Raw genomic sequence first — 19,614 nt, forward strand, 5'->3', positions numbered from 1 at the left:
TTGAGAACATTACGTTAGGCAAGAGATTTCTGAGATTTTTCAGCCATTATTGCATAATAGAGCGAATGATTGTTAACCTGTCAACTGCAATAAAAAAAGTTTTAGAATTAATTCGACATAGACCTAAAAATATCTAAATTTCCTACTCACGTGGGGCAAGTGAAAAGTTTCTCATTAGAGATTGAATTTGTGTTTTCTCTTTAGGTAGCTATAAGTATACAAGGTTTGCAATTATCATAGAACAACAGAACGTGCTGATAATTCAAGAAACACTACACTCAAAGCGTTAAAAGCTATTAGGGTCGGTGTTCCCTTAGTGGACAGTCCCCTATAGTCGCACTAGTGACTTTTCACGGCCGTTTTGCTATAAATCTTTTCAAAACATTTTTTGACATGAAGGTCAGGACCTATTTATCTAAGTACCATTGATTTACATCTTGATTTTGCTAAAAAAAATGATCGAAAAAAATATTTATGCTTAAAATTTGAGCTCCCTTGCGCCTATAGTAAACCTATTGTTCCTATAGTAGCACTACTGAGAGAAACTATTTTTTATTATACGAAATAATTGATGAACTAATAACTTTTTTTACATCAAACGAAAGCTTAAGAACCACACTTTTTAGGAAAAATATAAAAGTTTTGTAAAAATACGGTTTTGATAAGTATTTTGCCGACGCCGTGATACTAGTGCTACTATAGGAACAGAAATTAGAAATAGTGCTACTATAGGCACATGTATTCCTATAGTGGCACACGCGATAATAAATACAAACATTTGAGTTTTCGTAGGTTTTATATTTTTCCCACAAAACCAAGATAAAAAGCTATCAGATGATGTAAAAATAATGACGCTAGCATTATTTTTCGATTTTATACGAAGTTTTGTTCTTAGCTATGCGGCTATTGGTACATCGACCCTACCATGGCCAAATCATGGAATTTCTTTAAAAAAAAGTTTGCCAAATATTACGATATTAATATGTTTACTTCGGCCAGCCGATTGAAAGAAATACGTTGATTGAAAAGTTCCAATACAAGAGAACGCACGGAAATCTCGAATCTTTGATTCATATTACGGACACTTAAGGCCTCAGTGAAGTATAACTCATCAGAAAGCATATTAAATGAATCATTCTGTATGATCCCACCGCGTTATCGAGTCTTCTAAACCATTAACTTTTGGATAGCACTTTGATTCGATTGCCGGACAGCTCATGAAAATCGTAGATAGAATAGTCAAATGATTAATTGAAATCGGCAAACCACTAGAGAGGCGTCTAAGGCAGCTAAGTATTATAAATTTTCATAGATATCTATGGAAAATGGTAACTAAAACGAGCCTCAAAAGTGAGAAATTTTGAACGGCAAATATTGAAACATTTCGTCTGAAATGTTTCCCATACAAAGTACAGTGTCCGGAATTTGAAGCTGTCCGTAATATGAATCAAAACGGTAGTTCAAAACATAAAAAATGGAGTATAGGTGTAACCACATGAAAAAGTTTCTAAATACTTTATTGAAGGATTCCGTTGGATTTTTTCCCGAAGAGTTATTACCCATTTTTTTTTAACAAATAACGAGCGGTGTAAATTCTACAGAGCAGAAATGCAATTGCTGTCCCATGATGTAAGAACTAACATTGGAAATGTTGCAGTTATAATGTTGTCGAATCATTTCAACAAACTTAACTGAACAGAAGAAAATTCAAGTAACAGGAATAAAATTTTCTTTGTTTACATGTTACTTATGATATTGTTCATTGTGACGCCTTAACAAATGTTAAAGGTAATAGAAATCGTGAATATAACTGTTAGTTTTAGAATTTATTGTTCTAAACGATAAACTTTTTTCATACCCCACTTGTGGGGCAAGTGAAAAGTAAGGAGACGTTTTTGAAAAAAAAAAACGAATAAAAGTGTACTTTTTCTTCAATTTAAAAAAAAGTGTACTTTTTTCTTCAATTTTACATAAAAATAAATTTCAGCGTACTGCTTATATTTGGTGGGAGTCAAGCTAAAAAATATACACGACCTAATTTGTTTTAATTTGAAGTCTCTAGGCTTTAAAGAATCCCAACTATGCGAAATCCATTACCCACGTGCCCCACGGTACCTTACCAGTAATTTATACAGGGATTACTCTGAAACTCATCCCAGAGACTACTCCAAGATTTTCTCCTGAAATGTTCAGGAGTTTAAAAAAAAATCCTCGGCGGCTTATTACACAGTTGTTGAAGAAATTCATTTAGAGATTACAAGAGTTCTCGCAGGAGTCCCCATGCTGATTTTTCAGCTATTGTTCCATTCATTTTCATATGTATTCTTTCAAGAATACATGCGCGTTTGCTCCAAAAACTCCTCCAAAAATATGTTAGATACTCTAAGGCGTTCCTAAATAAATGCACTTCATGAATGTATTATTAAGTTCATAACACCTTAAGTAATACCCAACTCCGCTACAGTCCTGCCTCTTGCTGCCCACGTTCATCACAGTCGTTCTGGTCCTGTAGTCGGTAACGGAGAGAGGGTCTTCCAACAACCCGACTCTGGCGAGTATTCACCTGTTTCAACATGCACATGTGCGCCTTGTACATTGCACCCGATCGGGTGCGCGACGTCGAACTTATTAATGCTCACTGTCAATCTGTGTTCTCTATGATGGAGTCAGCATCCCCGACGGACGAAATAATCATTGTCGGTGACTTCAATCTTGCTGGTGTTTCGTGGAAACCGTCTCACAGCGGTTTCCTCTACTCGGACCCCGAGTGCTCGTCGTTCCATGCCTGTGCGATTAATCTGTTGGATAGCTACAGTGCCGCCACATTGACTCAAATCAATCACGTTGTCAATGAAAATAACCGTAGTCTGGATCTATGTTTCGTGAGTTTCCAAGAAAAAGCATAATAATTTCCGAGGCTCCGTGCACCTTAGTAAAAGATGTCGCTCATCATCCTGCGTTGATGATATCTATTGAAGGCTACCAGATATCCGAATTCGACGATCGCCCCGCCTCTGTTTCGTACAACTTTGTGAAAGCCGATCATCGTAGCATTGCAGATGTTGAAGTCGCTGCAACTACTTTTTTAAATGTTCTCTCATATTGAGCTTCTCGAGAATTTTTAGCATTTCGATCACTTTCTCTTTACTTCGAATGTTACGCGCTATGGTCTGGTACTAGTTGGGCACTTTGCGAATCTTTTCTCAAAACCGCAGACCACCAAATAAGTTGCTCGCCGATCGATTATGCGCCGAGTTGTGGGTCGGTCAAAACGATTTCAATCGCTTGCAACTTAAACACAAGAATGTACGAACAATTTTATTCCATATGTTTTGCATCGATAAAACAATTATGATCGCTCTCCAGTTTAGGACTTGAACCCTAAAAGTGATTCACTTCCTCGGCGAGATATTTTGACATATCTTTATTTACTTTTTGGCTGGCGCACAACTCGGCGCATGAGCCACTGGCGCGCAACTTGTTGGACAGCCTGCGGATTTAAGTAAAGATTCGCAATATGTCATCGACAGGCATGTACCAAAGCGCATACATCTTCAAGACGCACATCCTCCCTGGCAAACAAAAGAGCTTCGCCAACTTAAGTCGCAGAAGAGAGCCGCTTTAAGGAAACTAACAAAGCATCGAACGCTTCCTCTAAGGGACGATTATGTGAGGATCAATAACGAATATAAAAGATTAAGTCGCTTATGTTACTCTCAGCACCAGCGAGATATAGAGCTTAAACTTAAAAATAAGCCCAAATCCTTCTGGAAATTTGTAAATGAACAACGTAAGGAATCTGGCCTTCCGTCGTCTATGGAGCTGAACGGAGAAATCGCATCTACCACGCAAGAAATCTGTCAGCTGTTCGCTGAAAAATTTGCCAACGTTTTCAACGATGAGGGCATCACCGAGGACCAAGTAAGCCGCGCAGCCAGTTATGTTCCTCTGAATGGTGAATCGTTGAGTGCTATCGACGTACAATTCGACGCGATCACCAAGGCCACTTCAAAGCTCAAATCCTCAAATAATCCGGGGCCAGACGGTGTCCCCTCCGCACTCCTGAAAAAACACATCGACAACTTGCTAGTTCCTCTCCGTCATCTTTTTCAAATGTCGCTTTCCAGTGGTACTTTTCCGTCCTGCTGGAAAACCGCATACATGTTCCCAGTACATAAAAAAGGAAGTAAACACGACGTGAATAACTACCGAGGAATTGCGGCGCTGTGTTCCGTCTCGAAACTTTTCGAGCTTGTCGTTATGGAACCTTTGCTCTCACACTGTCAGCAGTATCTCAGCCCCGACCAGCATGGTTTCACTGCGGGCCGGTCAACTACCACTAATTTACTGTGCCTCACATCCTACATCACTAATAGCATGACGGAACGTACGCAGACGGATGTCATATACACCGATCTCTCTGCTGCATTCGACAAGCTGGACCACGCTATCGCGATCGCAAAACTCGACAGACTTGGTGTCAGCGGCAATTTGTTATGTTGGTTCCGGACGTACCTCACCGGTCGTCAATTATTGGTTTCAATTGGCGATTTCAAATCTAGTAGCTTTTCTGCTTCTTCTGGCATCCCACAAGGTAGCCATTTGGGTCCGTTGATCTTTCTGTTGTATTTCAACGATGTTCATCTGCTAATCAAAGGTCCTCGTTTGTCTTACGCCGACGACCTAAAAATGTTCCTACAGATCCGCTCTACAACCGACTGCCTTTTTTTGCAACAACAGATTGACGCTTTCGCTAACTGGTGCTCTCTTAATAGGATGGTAGTTAACCCAGTCAAATGTTCAATTATAACGTTCTCACGACTGAAGCAGCCGACCCTATTCGCCTACAGTCTGTATGGGACGATTATCGAACGCGTTAACCACGTGAAAGATCTGGGTGTCATCATGGACTCACAATTGTCTTTCAGGCAGCATGTGTCGTACACCGTAGACAAGGCGTCCAGAACCCTTGGATTTATCTTCAGGATCGCCAAAAACTTCACGGACATCTACTGCCTAAAGTCGCTTTATTGCTCCCTCGTTCGTTCCACTCTGGAATATTGTTCTGCAGTCTGGTGTCCTGCATACAACAACGGCGCCGAGCGAATCGAGTCGGTTCAACGCCGCTTTCTACGTTTTGCGCTTCGCAAACTACCGTGGACGAATCCGTTCCGCCTACCTAGTTACGAGAGCAGATGCCAACTAATAGATCTCGAGCTACTCCGCACGCGAAGAGACACAATCAGAGCTTTGACGATCGCCGATACGCTTCAGGGACGAATAGACTGCGCATCAATCCTCGAACAAATCGACTTGAATGCTCGACCACGACTGCTCCGCAATAGTTCGCTCCTAAGGCTTCCTTTCCGACGGACGAACTACAGTACTAACGGTGGGATCAACGGATTACTGAAACTTTTCAACCGAGTCGCATCAATCTTCGACTTTCATCTCACTCGTGAGTTCTTACGTCGAAGATTTTCATCCTTTTTTGCTGGACGAAACAACTGACAACGGCTTTGAATGTGCTTTAGATTAAGTTTTAGCTCTTGACTTCCATATGTGTTATTTGTAGATTTGACCTTTCTTGTCTCGATTTGTATGTTTTTAACTACCAACATCATTGGGGCCTCACTTTGCCTGTTGATGTAACAAATAAACAAACAAACAAACAAACAAACTCATCCTGCAGTTCGGTGGAGAAATTAGTACTTGAAATCCAGAAGATGTCATGAACAAAAATCTAGGACGTAATCCTTGCGAAATCAATGGACCACTTCTTGGAGAACTTGTGACATTCTTAAGAAATTTGTGCAATAATCCTTGTAACGAAAAAAAAACTCCTAGAAAAACCTACAGACAAATTTTTGGATGAATTTTCTGAAAAATCCTTATAAAAACTTATCTACTGTTTTTTTTGATACTTTTTGAGTTTTTGGTTTCTGTTTGATCTCATTTGGTTTTTGTTTGGTATATTTGTAAGAATATCAGTCGCTACTAGCCCTGGGATATACAAACAATTTAATTTTGTACTATAAATATAGACTAGAAAATTTTATTTTTCAATGTTGGTGCACATCACATTCAGACTTGAAATTGTTTTTTGAACTTGACTACCGTCGGTCGATATGTTCTGCGCAAGTCACTTTCCTCCATGGATTTGGTGGAAGTTGCCTTCGGGTGTATATGTTGGGTGAGACGGAATTTTCCCCCGGCAATATCGATGTGATACACAGCACTTTTATCCATGATAAACTCGGTAGTAATCACGCTGGACTCGTTGCTCGAAGGACGGCTGATGTATCCGAGGCATATCAATTTTTGGGACGCAAATCCGTAGCTGTGAATGAGAAACACATGAATTAGTTAGGGTGAGTGATCCAATAGTTGTGGGTATTTCTGAAGTTGCGGTAGTTGTCATTTACACTGTTTTCATTGAATAAGCTACAAAGCCGGCACTATCGATCGATATACTGTTTGTACCTGAAATGGTTAGAAACTTGCTGCTTGAACTTTTCAGTTAAAAACTGAGGAAGTACTCGAATTTAATAAATTCTCCAGAGATTCCTGCAGTTTCATTAAAATTCCAGACATATCTGCAGAAATTTTTTAAATCACTCCATGAAGGTTACCTTAAAATTTCTCCTACATTTCAAAAGCTATAACACCTCTTGGGTTTGTTTTAAAATTCCCTTTTAATGTCACCATCAATCTATTTAGGAATTCCTTTCTGTTTTTATTGCTGTAGATATTGCTCAAAACATTACAGAAAATTCAGAAGAAGTTTATGTTGAAATTCCTAAATCTCGGAGAACTTTTCCTGAATCTCCTGAATTTAGAGATTTTTTGAATCAATTCATCGCACACTCCAGGAGTTATTTGCTAAAAATATATTTTGATAGATAATGTTTCCTAAGAAATTGAAATTGAATAAATTATAAACAAAAGTAATTCTTAGAAAATCTTTAGCAGAACACTTGGAAAAAAACATAGAAGCATCATTAGTGAATTTCTTTTTTTTTAAATAATCATAAATAATCAATTTTCTAGATGAGTTTTCTGGAGTCTTTAAAAAAAAATAGTGACAGTACATTTCGTACAAAAAAATAGCGTTCTCATGCAAACGTTATCGACATGGTGGTTTTAGTATGGAATAGGTATGTGAGATTATTGTTATGCTCGTTCGATTTCCATGTGGCGGTATTTCGGCGGACATAGGCCTAACAAACTCCATGATAGATTAGTAACAAAACAAAAACAATACTCAACCATACCCAGCCGAAGTGACTGTTCCGCAAAACTCGTTGTTCCTGTAGATGGGTTCGCCTCCCCAAGGCCACACGTCCTTGTCTATATCGATGTCTTCCACGTGGAACAACACAAGCCTTTTCGTCAGTCCATCGCGCTTCTGCCGCTCAAGGGCCGCTCTTCCAAGAAAATTTTCCTTTTTCTTTAATTGCGAAATCTGTGAATGATTGGCACTCAGACAAACACACTCCACAAACACATTACTTACATCCAGTCGTACCGAGTAGAAAACGCCAGCTTCGAAGGGAGTGGTCATACTCGTCAGCTCATCACCCCAGAATGGTATGAATTTATCGATTCTCAAAAATCTTTGAGTTAACGTTCCTACATCTCGTACGCCATAGTCGTGGCCAACAGTCATCAGGCGGTCGTAAACGTGTAATGCATATTCGGAGGGAATATACAAACAATAACCTGGCATACCGGTATGCGTAAAGGTCATGATCATTACATCGCTAGCATAGCCGATATTCAGCTTGCGATACGTGAAAGGCTGTAACTTTACGTTGGAATTAGACAATTCACTCATCAGTTGCGTCGACTTGGGACCAACGACATTCAGAACAGTATACATGGACGTTACATCATTCAGTTTGACACTGGCATCTTTCGGTAAATTTCGTGACATCCATTCGTATATTCTGGTCTGTTGGGAAGATGGTGAGATCATGAAGAAATGATCCACGTTTTGTCGGATCAGCATGCAATCATTCTCGTAGCCTCCTCGTTCGTTTAGCATGCCCGTGTGAACAATATGAGACGTTTCGATATCCACATCATTGGCGCACATCTTTTGGAGGTAATCCAGAACATTATTCTTGTCACCGTCGTTATGGACTCCCGGCTGTGGAAGATATCGGTAATTAATACCGTTGGAAATAAGATGTGATAGTACTCACTTTGATTTCGATTTTAGAGAAAGATGAAATATCGATGATGCCGACATGCTGTGCACAGGCTATGTATTCCTTTTCCATAAAATTGAAGAATTTCGGTTTGTAAAAGCTTCCGGCTGGCATAGTGGGTAATTGGCCTCCTCCTAAAAATATAAATAGAGGCATAGTGCCAACTTGTGATTAAGTGGGAGCATTACACTCTTCGTTGATAACATAGCTAGAGCAAAGTAGGGAAACCGTTTTCGTTTTTTTTTATTTTAGCTCAACTCAAAACATATGTTATGAATGTTATACTGATTAGAATGTTATTGACTTAAGAGACAATCACTACAAAAAATATTGAAATCGAGAAACATATGGCAGAATTGTGGCGAATGGTTGTTTGTTTTTACCTAAAAATAATGCTATATATTTTTTGCTACAATGCTTGATCTAACTATCATCTCATGGAGCGCCATAAAAATAAATGTTGATACAATTTTCTATATAAAGGCTATGCAAGGCCTATTAAAGGAAACTTCAGAGTAATTTTGGGCAAAAGTTCGACGTTAGTTGAATAATCAATGTTTACAAAAAAAACTATAACAATTGAGAAGATGGATACTACATGATGAAGCATTAACCTGTTAGCTACAATTTTGCTGAACAAACCCATTGTCAAAATATTTATACATTTTTAGTTATAGCAGTTTCAAAATCAATTGTCTAAAACGATCTTTTAAACACGTTCATTTCACAGCAACCTTTTACATGCTCTGTGGGGACCATTGGAGGGTTGAATTGCTTATGAGTTTTATGAAAAATACTTTGACTTCCAGATCTTTTTCCTTCCTTACTAATAAACACCCTTCCCGTAGTGATTGTGGAGATGCAGAGGTATTCTCGATCTCTAGAATCAACAATCCTTACACCCTAACATTCCTTTACCATCCCAACTGACTGTAAGGATTTGGCCGGCGCCTTTATTGATTATTTATATGAGATCTGCTAAAATTGTACTTCGAAGGTAAACGGAAACTCCCATCCCTTATTCATTTGGATCGAAGTGCAATTCCAACAATCACGGAGTAGCAACCATTGACATCTCAGACAACCACAAATCGCATGAAAGTTCACGTTATAACTCGTTTATTCATATTAATTACATCAAACCCGCAAAACACCGTGGATGAACTCGTCAGATTGCTGAACTTCCTCGCATAAAACACTTCTTTTCTGAGTTCATTTGTACATTTTGTTTCGTCCCGTACACTCGTCCAAAGGCAGTCGAATTAATCCGTAGCAGCTGTCAAATCATCATTTGTTATCATAAGTTAAGTCGCATAAGATCACAGATTAGTTCGGAAGAATATTTATACACTCGCATTGTATGTTATTATTCATCACATAATATATGCACGCATATCGCCTCCACTTTTGTACGTAGAAGGCCTTTTCGCGACATATTATTAGTGAAATGTTGCACATACAAAGCCTCCAGGTGATTTCGTTATACGTAAATTTTGGTTGTCTGGGACAGTGAATCAATTGTCACCCAATACGCAGCAACAAAGACATTGTCATCTCCTATTCTTGTTGCAACAACTTCGTTCGGCAACATCAGTTTATCATCACTTGAACAGAATATGACAATGATCGATCACCACGTGCGCAGCGATTTTCTGGGCTTCGCATTGCAATTTTCGAGAACTTTCTCCGTGTTGGTAAACATTGACACATTATCGAACAGCATCCATAAAACAAATTTGGTTTTGTGTTTAAAATAACTGATTAATCGCGAGTTAAAAAGGTTGCAACAATGTTGCGCTCTGTGATTGTAATGACAATTTTGCTTTTGATTGTATCCTTATCCGCAACAGTTGGGACAAACGATTGTGAGCGAGCTTGCTTTGTTGTTTTTTTTTCGTCTGTTTTGATGACAATTTGATTCACTGGTCTGGGATATACAGTCAGTCTATGCTGCTATGGTATGCTTTAGCGAATTTAGCAACAAAACTCACACCCTTCATTTTATTTTAGAACAATTAATATTAGAAAATGTTAAAAGTTGCAACTCTTTTTTCAGACAAAAATGTCTAAAAGATAGCTTATTCAGCGAACCGTTAAATAGAAAAGCCAAAGATCAAAACTTTATGTTGAAAACGAAAACGAACTCATTCTTCTAAGGTTGCTCTTAACTTAAGCTGTTTGACAAGAAAAGTAGAAAATTCTGATTTGTTCGGTTATAATTATCATCTCCATAAACCCCTTAAATGACAGATTCATTTGTTACTACAGTTAACTCTCCCTTACTCGATATTCCGTATCTCGATATCGAGTTAGAGAACCATAGTAAAAGTTGGTTTTCATGGCTAACTCGATGGTCCCTTGGAAAGCAGTTGCACTGGTTTTGTGTTCTGTAACTCGATACCTCCCTGACTCGATGACCCCTTTAATATCGAGTTAGGGAGAGTTGACTGTACAGAAAAAAAATGAAATCGCGAAAATGTAGTTGTTTTTTGATATTTTCGCACCATTTTTTTACACGTTCTCAAAAACTTATATATTTTCAGTACCTGTATTGATTTGGATCATACTTTTTGGATGACCAACATTTCTCAGATAAAATTTCTTTAACCCCATGTCTGTGTTTGACCCCTGAACACATTTGAAGAGCTGTACCTTGTTTGTCACTGTAGTACACATTGATTAGTTGGGAATTATAATCCATGATGGCGATAGCTCAGAAAACGTAGCTATATAGAGTTCATGTATTTGTTATGACGTTTTATATCTCACTATTCTGAAGATTTGGAAGAATGATTACTTTAACAAAGTTACTCATTTAAGGTGAAACAGTTTGGAATCTAACTTCTAAGATTGCACTAAAACTCCAAAGGCACTAATCTCACCAAGAAAGCATCCAACACCAGTGCACTTTTTATTTTGGCTTTGTGCACTAGCAGAAAGCTTAAAATAAGAAGACCAGGAACGTTTGCCTACTATTCCTCCAGTTTAGTACCATTGAAAACGCGAGTAGGGTTACAAGTCGGCCATCTTTGGGTTCCGAGATGTTTCACCTTAATCAAGGGCTATACGCTGCATGTCTGCTTGACTCAACAAACTGCCACTAGGAGGCACTGTTGAGCATAAAGTATTTCAATCTAACAATATCTCTAGTTTGAGTTATGTTAGACAACTAGTGTCTTTAGTTCAGTTGTTCATCTGTTCGACGGCTACAAATTGCTTGTTCAGTTGGTTCCGCATTTTGTAGGAGGAGCAAGTGTGCATTAAAATCCAAAACTAATATAAATATTTCAGGATGCAGGCTGGTGTTTTCAGTAGAGTTGCTACCCAAGAGCGATAATTAACATACTTGATACGAATCACTAGGTGGCATTTATGAGCATCAAATATTTAATTATTTTATTTTTAATTCTTAAATCAATCTAGAAGACTGGTGCTTTCGGAAAAAAGTTTTACTTTCGGTCGCCATTATCGAATCAAATTGAGTTCGCGTGTGGTTTTCCATAATCTGGTATTACGAAAAATGGTGAAGCAAACGTGTGGTTTCATACAGGTTTCTGAAACGGGAAACACAAAACTCAATGAATCCCAACGAAGAGAAGCAATTAACATGTTTGTCGACAATACCTACAACTAAGTTATCAGCATTTCGATACGAAAGATTCTGAAATATACGTTTCACTAGTTCCCTTGAGTTGCAAAAAAATCGAACTAATCAGCCATTACCGCTGCCTATAGGGTTACCATCCGTCCTGATTTAGCAGGACATGTCCTGATTTTGAGATTCTTTTGATGCATCCTGATTTATTTTTCATATTTCAAGTTTTGTCCTGCTTTTTCCTGCTTGGCAAGTACCTTGGAATGTCGAAGATATTTAGAATAAGAAATAAGTACTAATAAGTACATAATAAGTACAAAAAACAGCATGAATGTTCAAATAGCATTCAAATCCATGTTGAGTTTTATGACTTTAAAATCGACTTCAGCCACATAGGTACTGTGGAATAAGTTTCATACGGTATCACAATACTTTCAGGTTTAGCCGATGTTGTATGATCTGGTGTTATTTATAGAATCTTTTGGGCTCATAGTAAAACACAAGCTATCATCCTTGGCAGTGGCGCAACCAAGGGGGGATTTTGGGGGTTAAAACCCCCTCTAGAACCGAAAAAATTAAAGGCGAAGTATAGTTTTTGAACAATTTCTACCAGGTATATTTTTAAAATTCATCACATATTCTACACCTATGGAACAGAAATCAAGTTCCTTCTATAATACAGCACTGGGCAGAATAATCTACGCATTGAACGTTTTCCCTACGAAATGGAAAAATTTGGAGACGTAAATTTTGGCTTCTGGTGCACCAATTGACCTGAAATTTACATTGTTGCAAAGGAAGATTTGTAAATTTGTTCAGCAAGAAATTCACATATGTTAGAATTAAAAATTTTAACTAATAGTGAATCTCAAATTTTGACAGAAATTGCTAGATTTTGATTTAGAAAATATTTTTAAGAGGACATTTTGACAGCAAAACACTTTCTGCAAAATTAATAAAGTTGGTGAGTCAAACAAGTTTTAGGAGAAATGTTTTTTCGTTAAAAAAGATTGTTTAGAAATTAAATAAAAATTGAAGAAAAATGCCCTTATTTTTCGAAATAAAAAGTTTGCGATATTTAGAAAGTTAGTGTTTGAAATATCAAGATTTGTTGTTGAGTGAAGTTCAGGTTAGTTCTCAACTGTAGTGAAAATTTCAAATAAATCAATTAGATTCAAGCCTCCAAACTCGGATTAGGCCCCTGTCGAAAAATGAGCACATGAGCCACAGCCGCACTACAGAAAGTTATTCAAAAAATGTTTAATGATCGTTTGGAAAATTTTCAGGTGTTAACACATATTTGGTCATGAAATCTTTACAATGCAAGTAAAACACGTTTTTGACCTTGAATCGATTTTCTGGATTGTCAATTCTGTAACATGTGACAGTTATGCAATGATTTCTATTAGAAATAGCTGTGCTTAGAAAAGTTTGAAAATTTAAAACATATTTAACGAACAATTCAGTTCGTAATCTTGTTTAATCCATTGTTGCTATGCGTGTTAAAACAATATTTCATTTCTTCAACTTGATTTTTTATTAACAAGGTCCTTTCAAAAATTTATTTCCATCCAACTTTTCAAAACCCCTCCCAGAACCAAATCCTGGTTGCGCTACTGATCCTTGGTATATTTTCTTAAAATTCTATAGCTGTAAGAATGAGAGAGCTTTGCGAAACTCCAATTATTAGTTTCAGCGCAGATGGTAGCAATCATGGAAACTTAAAAGAGTTTCCTATATTTGTGAAATATTTTGATGCATCGCAATGAGGCATTCTTTTATTATTTTGCCATATATTGGAACTCGATAAATATCAAATGAAAAAGTTTGAACGTTGACTGCCATCATTCAAGATGTTGTCAAAAGAACAATATGCAATTTTAGTTGACGTTTTTCCTGTCTTGGGGTACTATCACTGCGACCTTTTGGTTGATCTGACAGTGGAGTTAATATATATATATTTATATAAATAAACCATGGCCGAAATTACAGAACTCAACCATGGGAGCACAACCGCCTAGTATCTTGCATTCCACGAGTTTCTTATAAAATTGTTAACGACTGTATATCAGAATCATGTTGAGAAACTGTCGGTCTCAAATGAACATTTAGATTTCTCCCAACAACTTTGATTGTGTTTTTATGTAGGACTTTTCTTGAATCTAGCAAGATCCTTAGCAAATAATCACGAGATCTCAATGGAACCTTAACGGAAGTTTCTTTGGGAAACTTCTAAAAATAAGAAAATTGATTGAGATTTTCTGTAAAACCATGATTCAAAGTATTCAAGCAGAAGTTCGCATGATCCTGAATAGTTTTCAAAATAGATTTTGAGCGGATTTTGAATATTTTTATAAAATTCTCTGAAATATATCTTTGACATTCTTAGGCTGCTTTTTGACATCCTTATTAATTTTCTATCGAAATCTTGATTAGACATTTAGCAGATTTCTATAAATAATGTCGATAAATTGCTGACTGCTGTCGCAGGCTTTCATGGACTAAATAAATTAATTGATGCTTAGAGACCCTCGGTAGATTCGTGAAAGATTGCTGTTGGTAGATTCCTGACAATATGCTTGATGTAATTAAAGAGACATTCTTGCAATAAAGAGGGTTCCTACTGTGTTTTATGGCAGATTTTATTTTATTTATAACTTTAAAAATATACATGTCAGATAGAAGCCGAATCCTATTCTTGGCATTTTTGATTCACTACGGCAGTGAGATTTTTTGAAAGACTGGGCTCATGTTAGGCTACACTATGCGTCGTATTGAAAGGTTTTACAAAGTTTCATACAATTCGACCGGGAAAACCCCCCATGCCAAAGTGAATCATGGAAGTTCCCAAGTAGCTCTGCAGCCTACTTAGCAAAATTAAAAGAGAAAACACACTAGTGTATTGGAAAAGGTGATAAATTTTGGAATTTGGATAGGAAAATTGTGAAAATTTCCAAATGTCCTGATTTTGAATCTCCAGGAGATGGTCACCCTAGCTGCCTATCAAACAACTCTACCAAAAACACCAACCTTCTCACTGGTCTGTATTGGCAGTTATAAAAGTATAAATTTTCAATGTTCATTAGCACCACTAGCTAGTTAAGTTCAGGACTATGTGACAGAATATGGTAATAACACACATGCCTGAAACTAACGAACAATTTTGTTGATAACTTGGCTTAATAGCTGTTTTGTATCGTGAGATACGAGTTAAAAATATGTGATGCTCGCTAGCGCCTCCTAGCAGTAGAATGTTTAACATGTTAGACAAGCAGTAGGTATATAGCCTTTGGTATAACGTACAACAACGTTGGCCAATATTTAAATTATAAATTTTCAATGCTCACCTAGCGCCTACTAGTAATAGAATGCCAAACTAATCAAGTATGTTGCACACAGTCCTAAACCTAACGAACAACTTTGCCGAAAAAACTACTTTCTAGCTGTTCTACATGCAGCGAACTGGACTATCGAAATTCATACATTTTGCCTTATGAAAGATGGAGCGATTATTGCAATACGAACACTTTATGTATCGCTTTAGCATCACCTAACATCAAAGCGTCGATAGGCGCGTGGTGTACGCACGGGCATATCGATCGCAAGGTTCCTGGTTCGATTCCAGATTCCAGAACATGATAAAAACTGCAGCTTGAGATATTCACGTGGGTTATGGTTACGCGTCTGTCTAGGTTTGCTTAGTCCGGTACACTTGTCACAAATGTCCTCCTTTTTCACAGCCAGTAATCCTTTCTGAAATAACCTTTTGGTAAGCCTTATCCAAAAATAGCAGTTTTTTTACAAAACTAAAATACAAAATGGTATTTTGATATCTTTTCTCACACGATCAGGCATATTTCACTTGATTAAACACTAATATGTACGGATTAAGCAATTTTCAAGTTTTTTCCCTTTGTATGTGGGTTTTATATCTTTTGCCCCGCCACTGCGAACGTTTGCCCCACTTTGGGGCAAAACTGCTGTCCATGCATTCATGTAAAAATTAATACATAAAACATCTTCACAATAGGCATAGCTAGCTCTCAAATAAAAAATCCTAAAAGCTTTTTTTTGTATTTTTCCATGTGATTGAAGTTTAAAAAAATAGAATAAAAAACAACAAATAGCCACAACTTTTGCAAAACTGAATCGATTTCTATAACTTTTGAAGTGAAAGTATATTACTTCAACACAATTAGAACCCTAATCCTGCACATTTTGTAAAATTTCTACGAAACTGGCAGTTAAAATCAACGCATAACATAAAACAGACGTAACACCCGAATTGTTTTCATCGTACAGGAAAATTGTGCTCAATTCTGGTATATGGTAATTGACCAACAGTATGATACCTCACCTTATCAATCTATGAACTAACTTACGTATGTAATCCGTATCGAAGTACAGTGCTCTTTCATAAGCCATTTTAGTTCCGAATACAGCTCCTCTCTGCTCCAAGACGCTGTACAAAGGGGAGCATCTCAGCTTCCGTGAATATTTGTACTCGCTCTGGTTGGGATAAAGTATGGCATACTGACGACCAACAACTTCTTTGATTCGTTGCTGTAGGTATTGACGGTTATTGTGCAGATGTAGAAACCGCTGAATGTTGAACGGTAACATTTCGATTGTCGGCGTTCCAGAAACAATCCATTCGGCCAAAGCCTTACCGATACCACCTGAACCTTGCAGTGGATTACCATTCATTCCACAGGCCACGAAGTAATTCTTCACTTCGGCAGCTTCGCCAAATATCCACCTGCCATCTGGAGTGAACGTATCTGGACTATTTGTTAGCTGCGGTTGAGCCATGTTACTCAGTAACGGTATTCTATCAACAGCTTTTTCCCATAACGGACTACAGTGATTGGTCATGTTTTGATCTAGATGAGATTTCCATTCTTTAGGGATATCTTTGATACTTTCGAACGCTGGCTTAGCTTCTTTTTCGAACCATCCAACTAACATTTCTCCATCAATTTGTCTTGCATAGAGATGGGCATCGTAGTCCCGTATACACGGTAGAAGATGTTTTGCTGGCAGATTTAGGTTCGTGGTAAGACCGTAAAAGTGCTGCGCAGGGTATGCAGGAATACAAACCGGTCTTTTACATTTCAACCCAAGCTCACGTGCCCACATCCCACTGCAGTTTATAAAGTATTCACATTGTATAGTTCCTATGTCAGTTTCAACGCTATGAACACGACCTCCTTTTGTATTGACCTAGGAATGTAACATAAAAGGTAAGTTGTTGACCATTATTCAATATCGATAATACTGACATGTGTGACTTCGCATCCTTCGAAATATTTAACTCCTTTCTGTTTCGCAAGGTTTGCAAGAACTTGCAGGACACTTGCGGGATCAGCAACGCAATCATCTGGTACGTATACCGCTCCCTGGATGTCGTCCACGTTCACTAGTGGGTGTAGTTTCTTCACGTGTTCTGCATCGATGAATTCACAGAACAGACCAGTGGGGCGATTATACGCAATTCTTCTCTTCAATGCAATAACTCTGTCGTGTGTCTGCGCCAAATTAATACCTCCGCACTTTTTCAAACCGATCTGGTGGCCAGCATTCTGCAGGTCTTCGTACAATTTAAGGCTCTCCTTGATGATGTTTCGTTCAGGTGTAGGCTTGAACAAGCCTATCGTACCAGACCCAAAGTCGGACGTGCCGCTGCCAATTATGTGTTGATCTAGTACTACCACGTTGGTCCATCCATTCTCAGTGAGATGATAGGCTACAGAATTGCCTAACAACCCGGCGCCAGCAATGACAACTCTTGCTGTTTGAGCTAAACCTTCATTTCCGGTACTATACAGCCTCCAAGGTTTTCTTATTGGATGTGCGAATTTAATTAGGGAGTTCATTGTTTCGACGCATTTACAGCCGTGTGATAAATGTTTAGAATGAGCTCTTCAATCACGTATTCTTTGGTTCTTAATTCACATTATGTAACAGTTGATCACTTTTCGTCTTCACAGCTGAAGGGCACACCGAAAACTAAACTGTCTCTAGACTGCGACTGAAGCATTACAGACGTAAGCTTAGTTTTTCTTTTACCTTCATTCATGTTTTTGTAGTTTGTTAGTGGACTCTTCAATGCTCTTGTACCGTAGCTAGAATCGATTTTGCACCTGCGCGAAATGATTCTGCTTTAGGGTATGGTACTAACACTAGCACATGTACTCTTACAGCATGGTCAGCATAACGGTGCTATGTGTATTTTCATTCGTGGAAATTCTGTTTACAAACAAACGATTGACCTTGATTTTAGAGATCATTGATTAGTGTTGGGTATTTGTAATACCTATGTGCAGTGTATTTGTATTAATCCACAGGTAGGGCAGCATTTCTATAAAACATGAATCAATCATAAGCTCATACTGCAGAATCTTTTTGACCACATCTACTTTCAAGAAAGAACATTATTCTTTCATATGACATATTCTGAATGTTCCGTTGATGATAGTTTAATTATACCAAATTACTTTATACAGGGTGTCCATCCATCCTGGAAAAAACCCGGAAATTACAATTGACTGGGAAATTATGGGACATACCCGGGCATTTGAAGAACATATCGGGAAAATATGTATTTCAAACATAAGAATACCGGTTTGTGCCAATTTTAGGCGCCACCGGGAAAATTAGAAAATTCTGTCAGTAAGTTGATTACTGCCTGTATTTTTATCATGACTAACTTTTGGCGGATTGGTGGAGAGATAGATAACGGTATCTAATTTTTGTTTTTTATCAAAATCCTGTAAGGAAAATCTTTGGTTTCCTGGGGTTGATTTTCCGTACATTTTTTCCGATTTCTATTGAAATGCTCTGTAGTTTTTTGGCAGTTTTGTAGTTCTTGGCAAATTTTTAATGAGATCTTTGCAGGGACCCAAATGAGAATCGAGGAGATAATTTATTAATTTCTTGAAAGTTCTTTGAAAAATCCCGGAAAAGGTAATGAGTAGATTGCTTACAAGATTTTAAGTGGATCGTATAAAAGAACCTTGACTGATTTTCCTTAAAATGCTTAATAGATTCTACTCAAATTCTGGACAGCTTCATTAAGAATTATGTTTGGTGCATTTCTGGAGTTACTGACAAAATTGATTCTTGGTGAAGCATTATCTGGATTTCTAGTTTGACTACTGGGGATTTTTTTTTTTATTTCCGTACGGGTTTGGGCCGAAAGGTCTCAGATTTTCATGAAACATTTTCCACAGGCAGGGCTCATCAATATATGAATAAAAAAATGAGAAAAAATCAGGGTCGCCTACATTCCCGGAAAACTCAGTTGGATTTTTTTTTGTTTTCCTCTGACACTACTTACTTTGAAAAATCATAACTCAAGAACGAAGCATCGTAGAAACAAAGTTTTTGAATGAAAATGAAAGCAAATTTTCTCAGGAATAAAAAAAATATATTAACTGGAAAAAGTTTTCCACAAAATTTTCCACCGTTGAGAAAATTCGTAAAGAAAAGCCGGAAAAACTATGTTCCAATTAGTGGAATACTTTCAAAAATATATTTTTGAGAAGGTAATTTCATAAGCTTTATTCGCTGAAATTTTTGAAATGTACTTATTTTTTCGTTTTTGAGTTATGGCCAATTTTGTGGAAAATGACCATATAAGCCTTTTCATTGAAAACCCATTTTCAATCGAAGCATCGGAAAAACAAAGATTTTTTATCAAAGCAATTGCAAATTTTCTAATACATTTGAAAAAAAGATATGGGATTGGTTTTAATGAAGTATAAGTCGGAATGGATGATATTTTTCATGAAAAATTACAACGCT

The 19,614-nt window shown here is 37.5% G+C and overlaps 1 protein-coding gene across 3 annotated transcripts; it reads right to left on the reverse strand.

The window, feature by feature from the left end:
- Positions 1–6,020: 6,020 nt before the first annotated feature.
- On the reverse strand, positions 6,021–17,856 carry LOC5575798 (pyruvate dehydrogenase phosphatase regulatory subunit, mitochondrial). 3 transcript variants are annotated; one of them, XM_021855624.1, is made up of 6 exons: positions 17,091–17,856; positions 16,191–17,031; positions 8,208–8,347; positions 7,517–8,152; positions 7,275–7,465; positions 6,021–6,340 (listed from the first exon to the last, which is right to left on the reverse strand). In XM_021855624.1, exons 1-6 carry the CDS (start codon positions 17,682–17,684, stop codon positions 6,085–6,087), a joined length of 2,658 nt encoding a protein of 885 aa, XP_021711316.1. In that variant the 5' UTR covers positions 17,685–17,856; the 3' UTR covers positions 6,021–6,084. The 3 variants fall into 3 exon arrangements, with proteins under 3 accessions (XP_021711316.1, XP_001662223.2, XP_001662222.2); XM_001662173.2 differs by having other exon boundaries at positions 7,529–8,152; positions 17,091–17,854; XM_001662172.2 differs by having other exon boundaries at positions 6,082–6,340; positions 7,275–7,450; positions 17,091–17,855.
- Positions 17,857–19,614: the final 1,758 nt, after the last annotated feature.

Source organism: Aedes aegypti, chromosome 3, assembly GCF_002204515.2.
Source record: "Aedes aegypti strain LVP_AGWG chromosome 3, AaegL5.0 Primary Assembly, whole genome shotgun sequence".
NCBI classification, from domain to species: domain Eukaryota; kingdom Metazoa; phylum Arthropoda; class Insecta; order Diptera; family Culicidae; genus Aedes; species Aedes aegypti.

What these genes read in the sequence shown, in the direction of transcription:
- LOC5575798 (XM_021855624.1), bottom strand. Translation starts at nt 17,684, where the DNA reads ATGAACTCCCTAATTAAATTCGCACATCCAATAAGAAAACCTTGGAGG. An exon ending in AAGGATGCGAAGTCACACAT is followed by an intron (nt 17,032 to 17,090) that starts GTCAGTATTATC and finishes TTACATTCCTAG; the next exon opens with GTCAATACAAAAGGAGGTCG. An exon ending in GGAACAGTCACTTCGGCTGG is followed by an intron (nt 6,341 to 7,274) that starts GTATGGTTGAGT and finishes TCTCATTCACAG; the next exon opens with CTACGGATTTGCGTCCCAAA.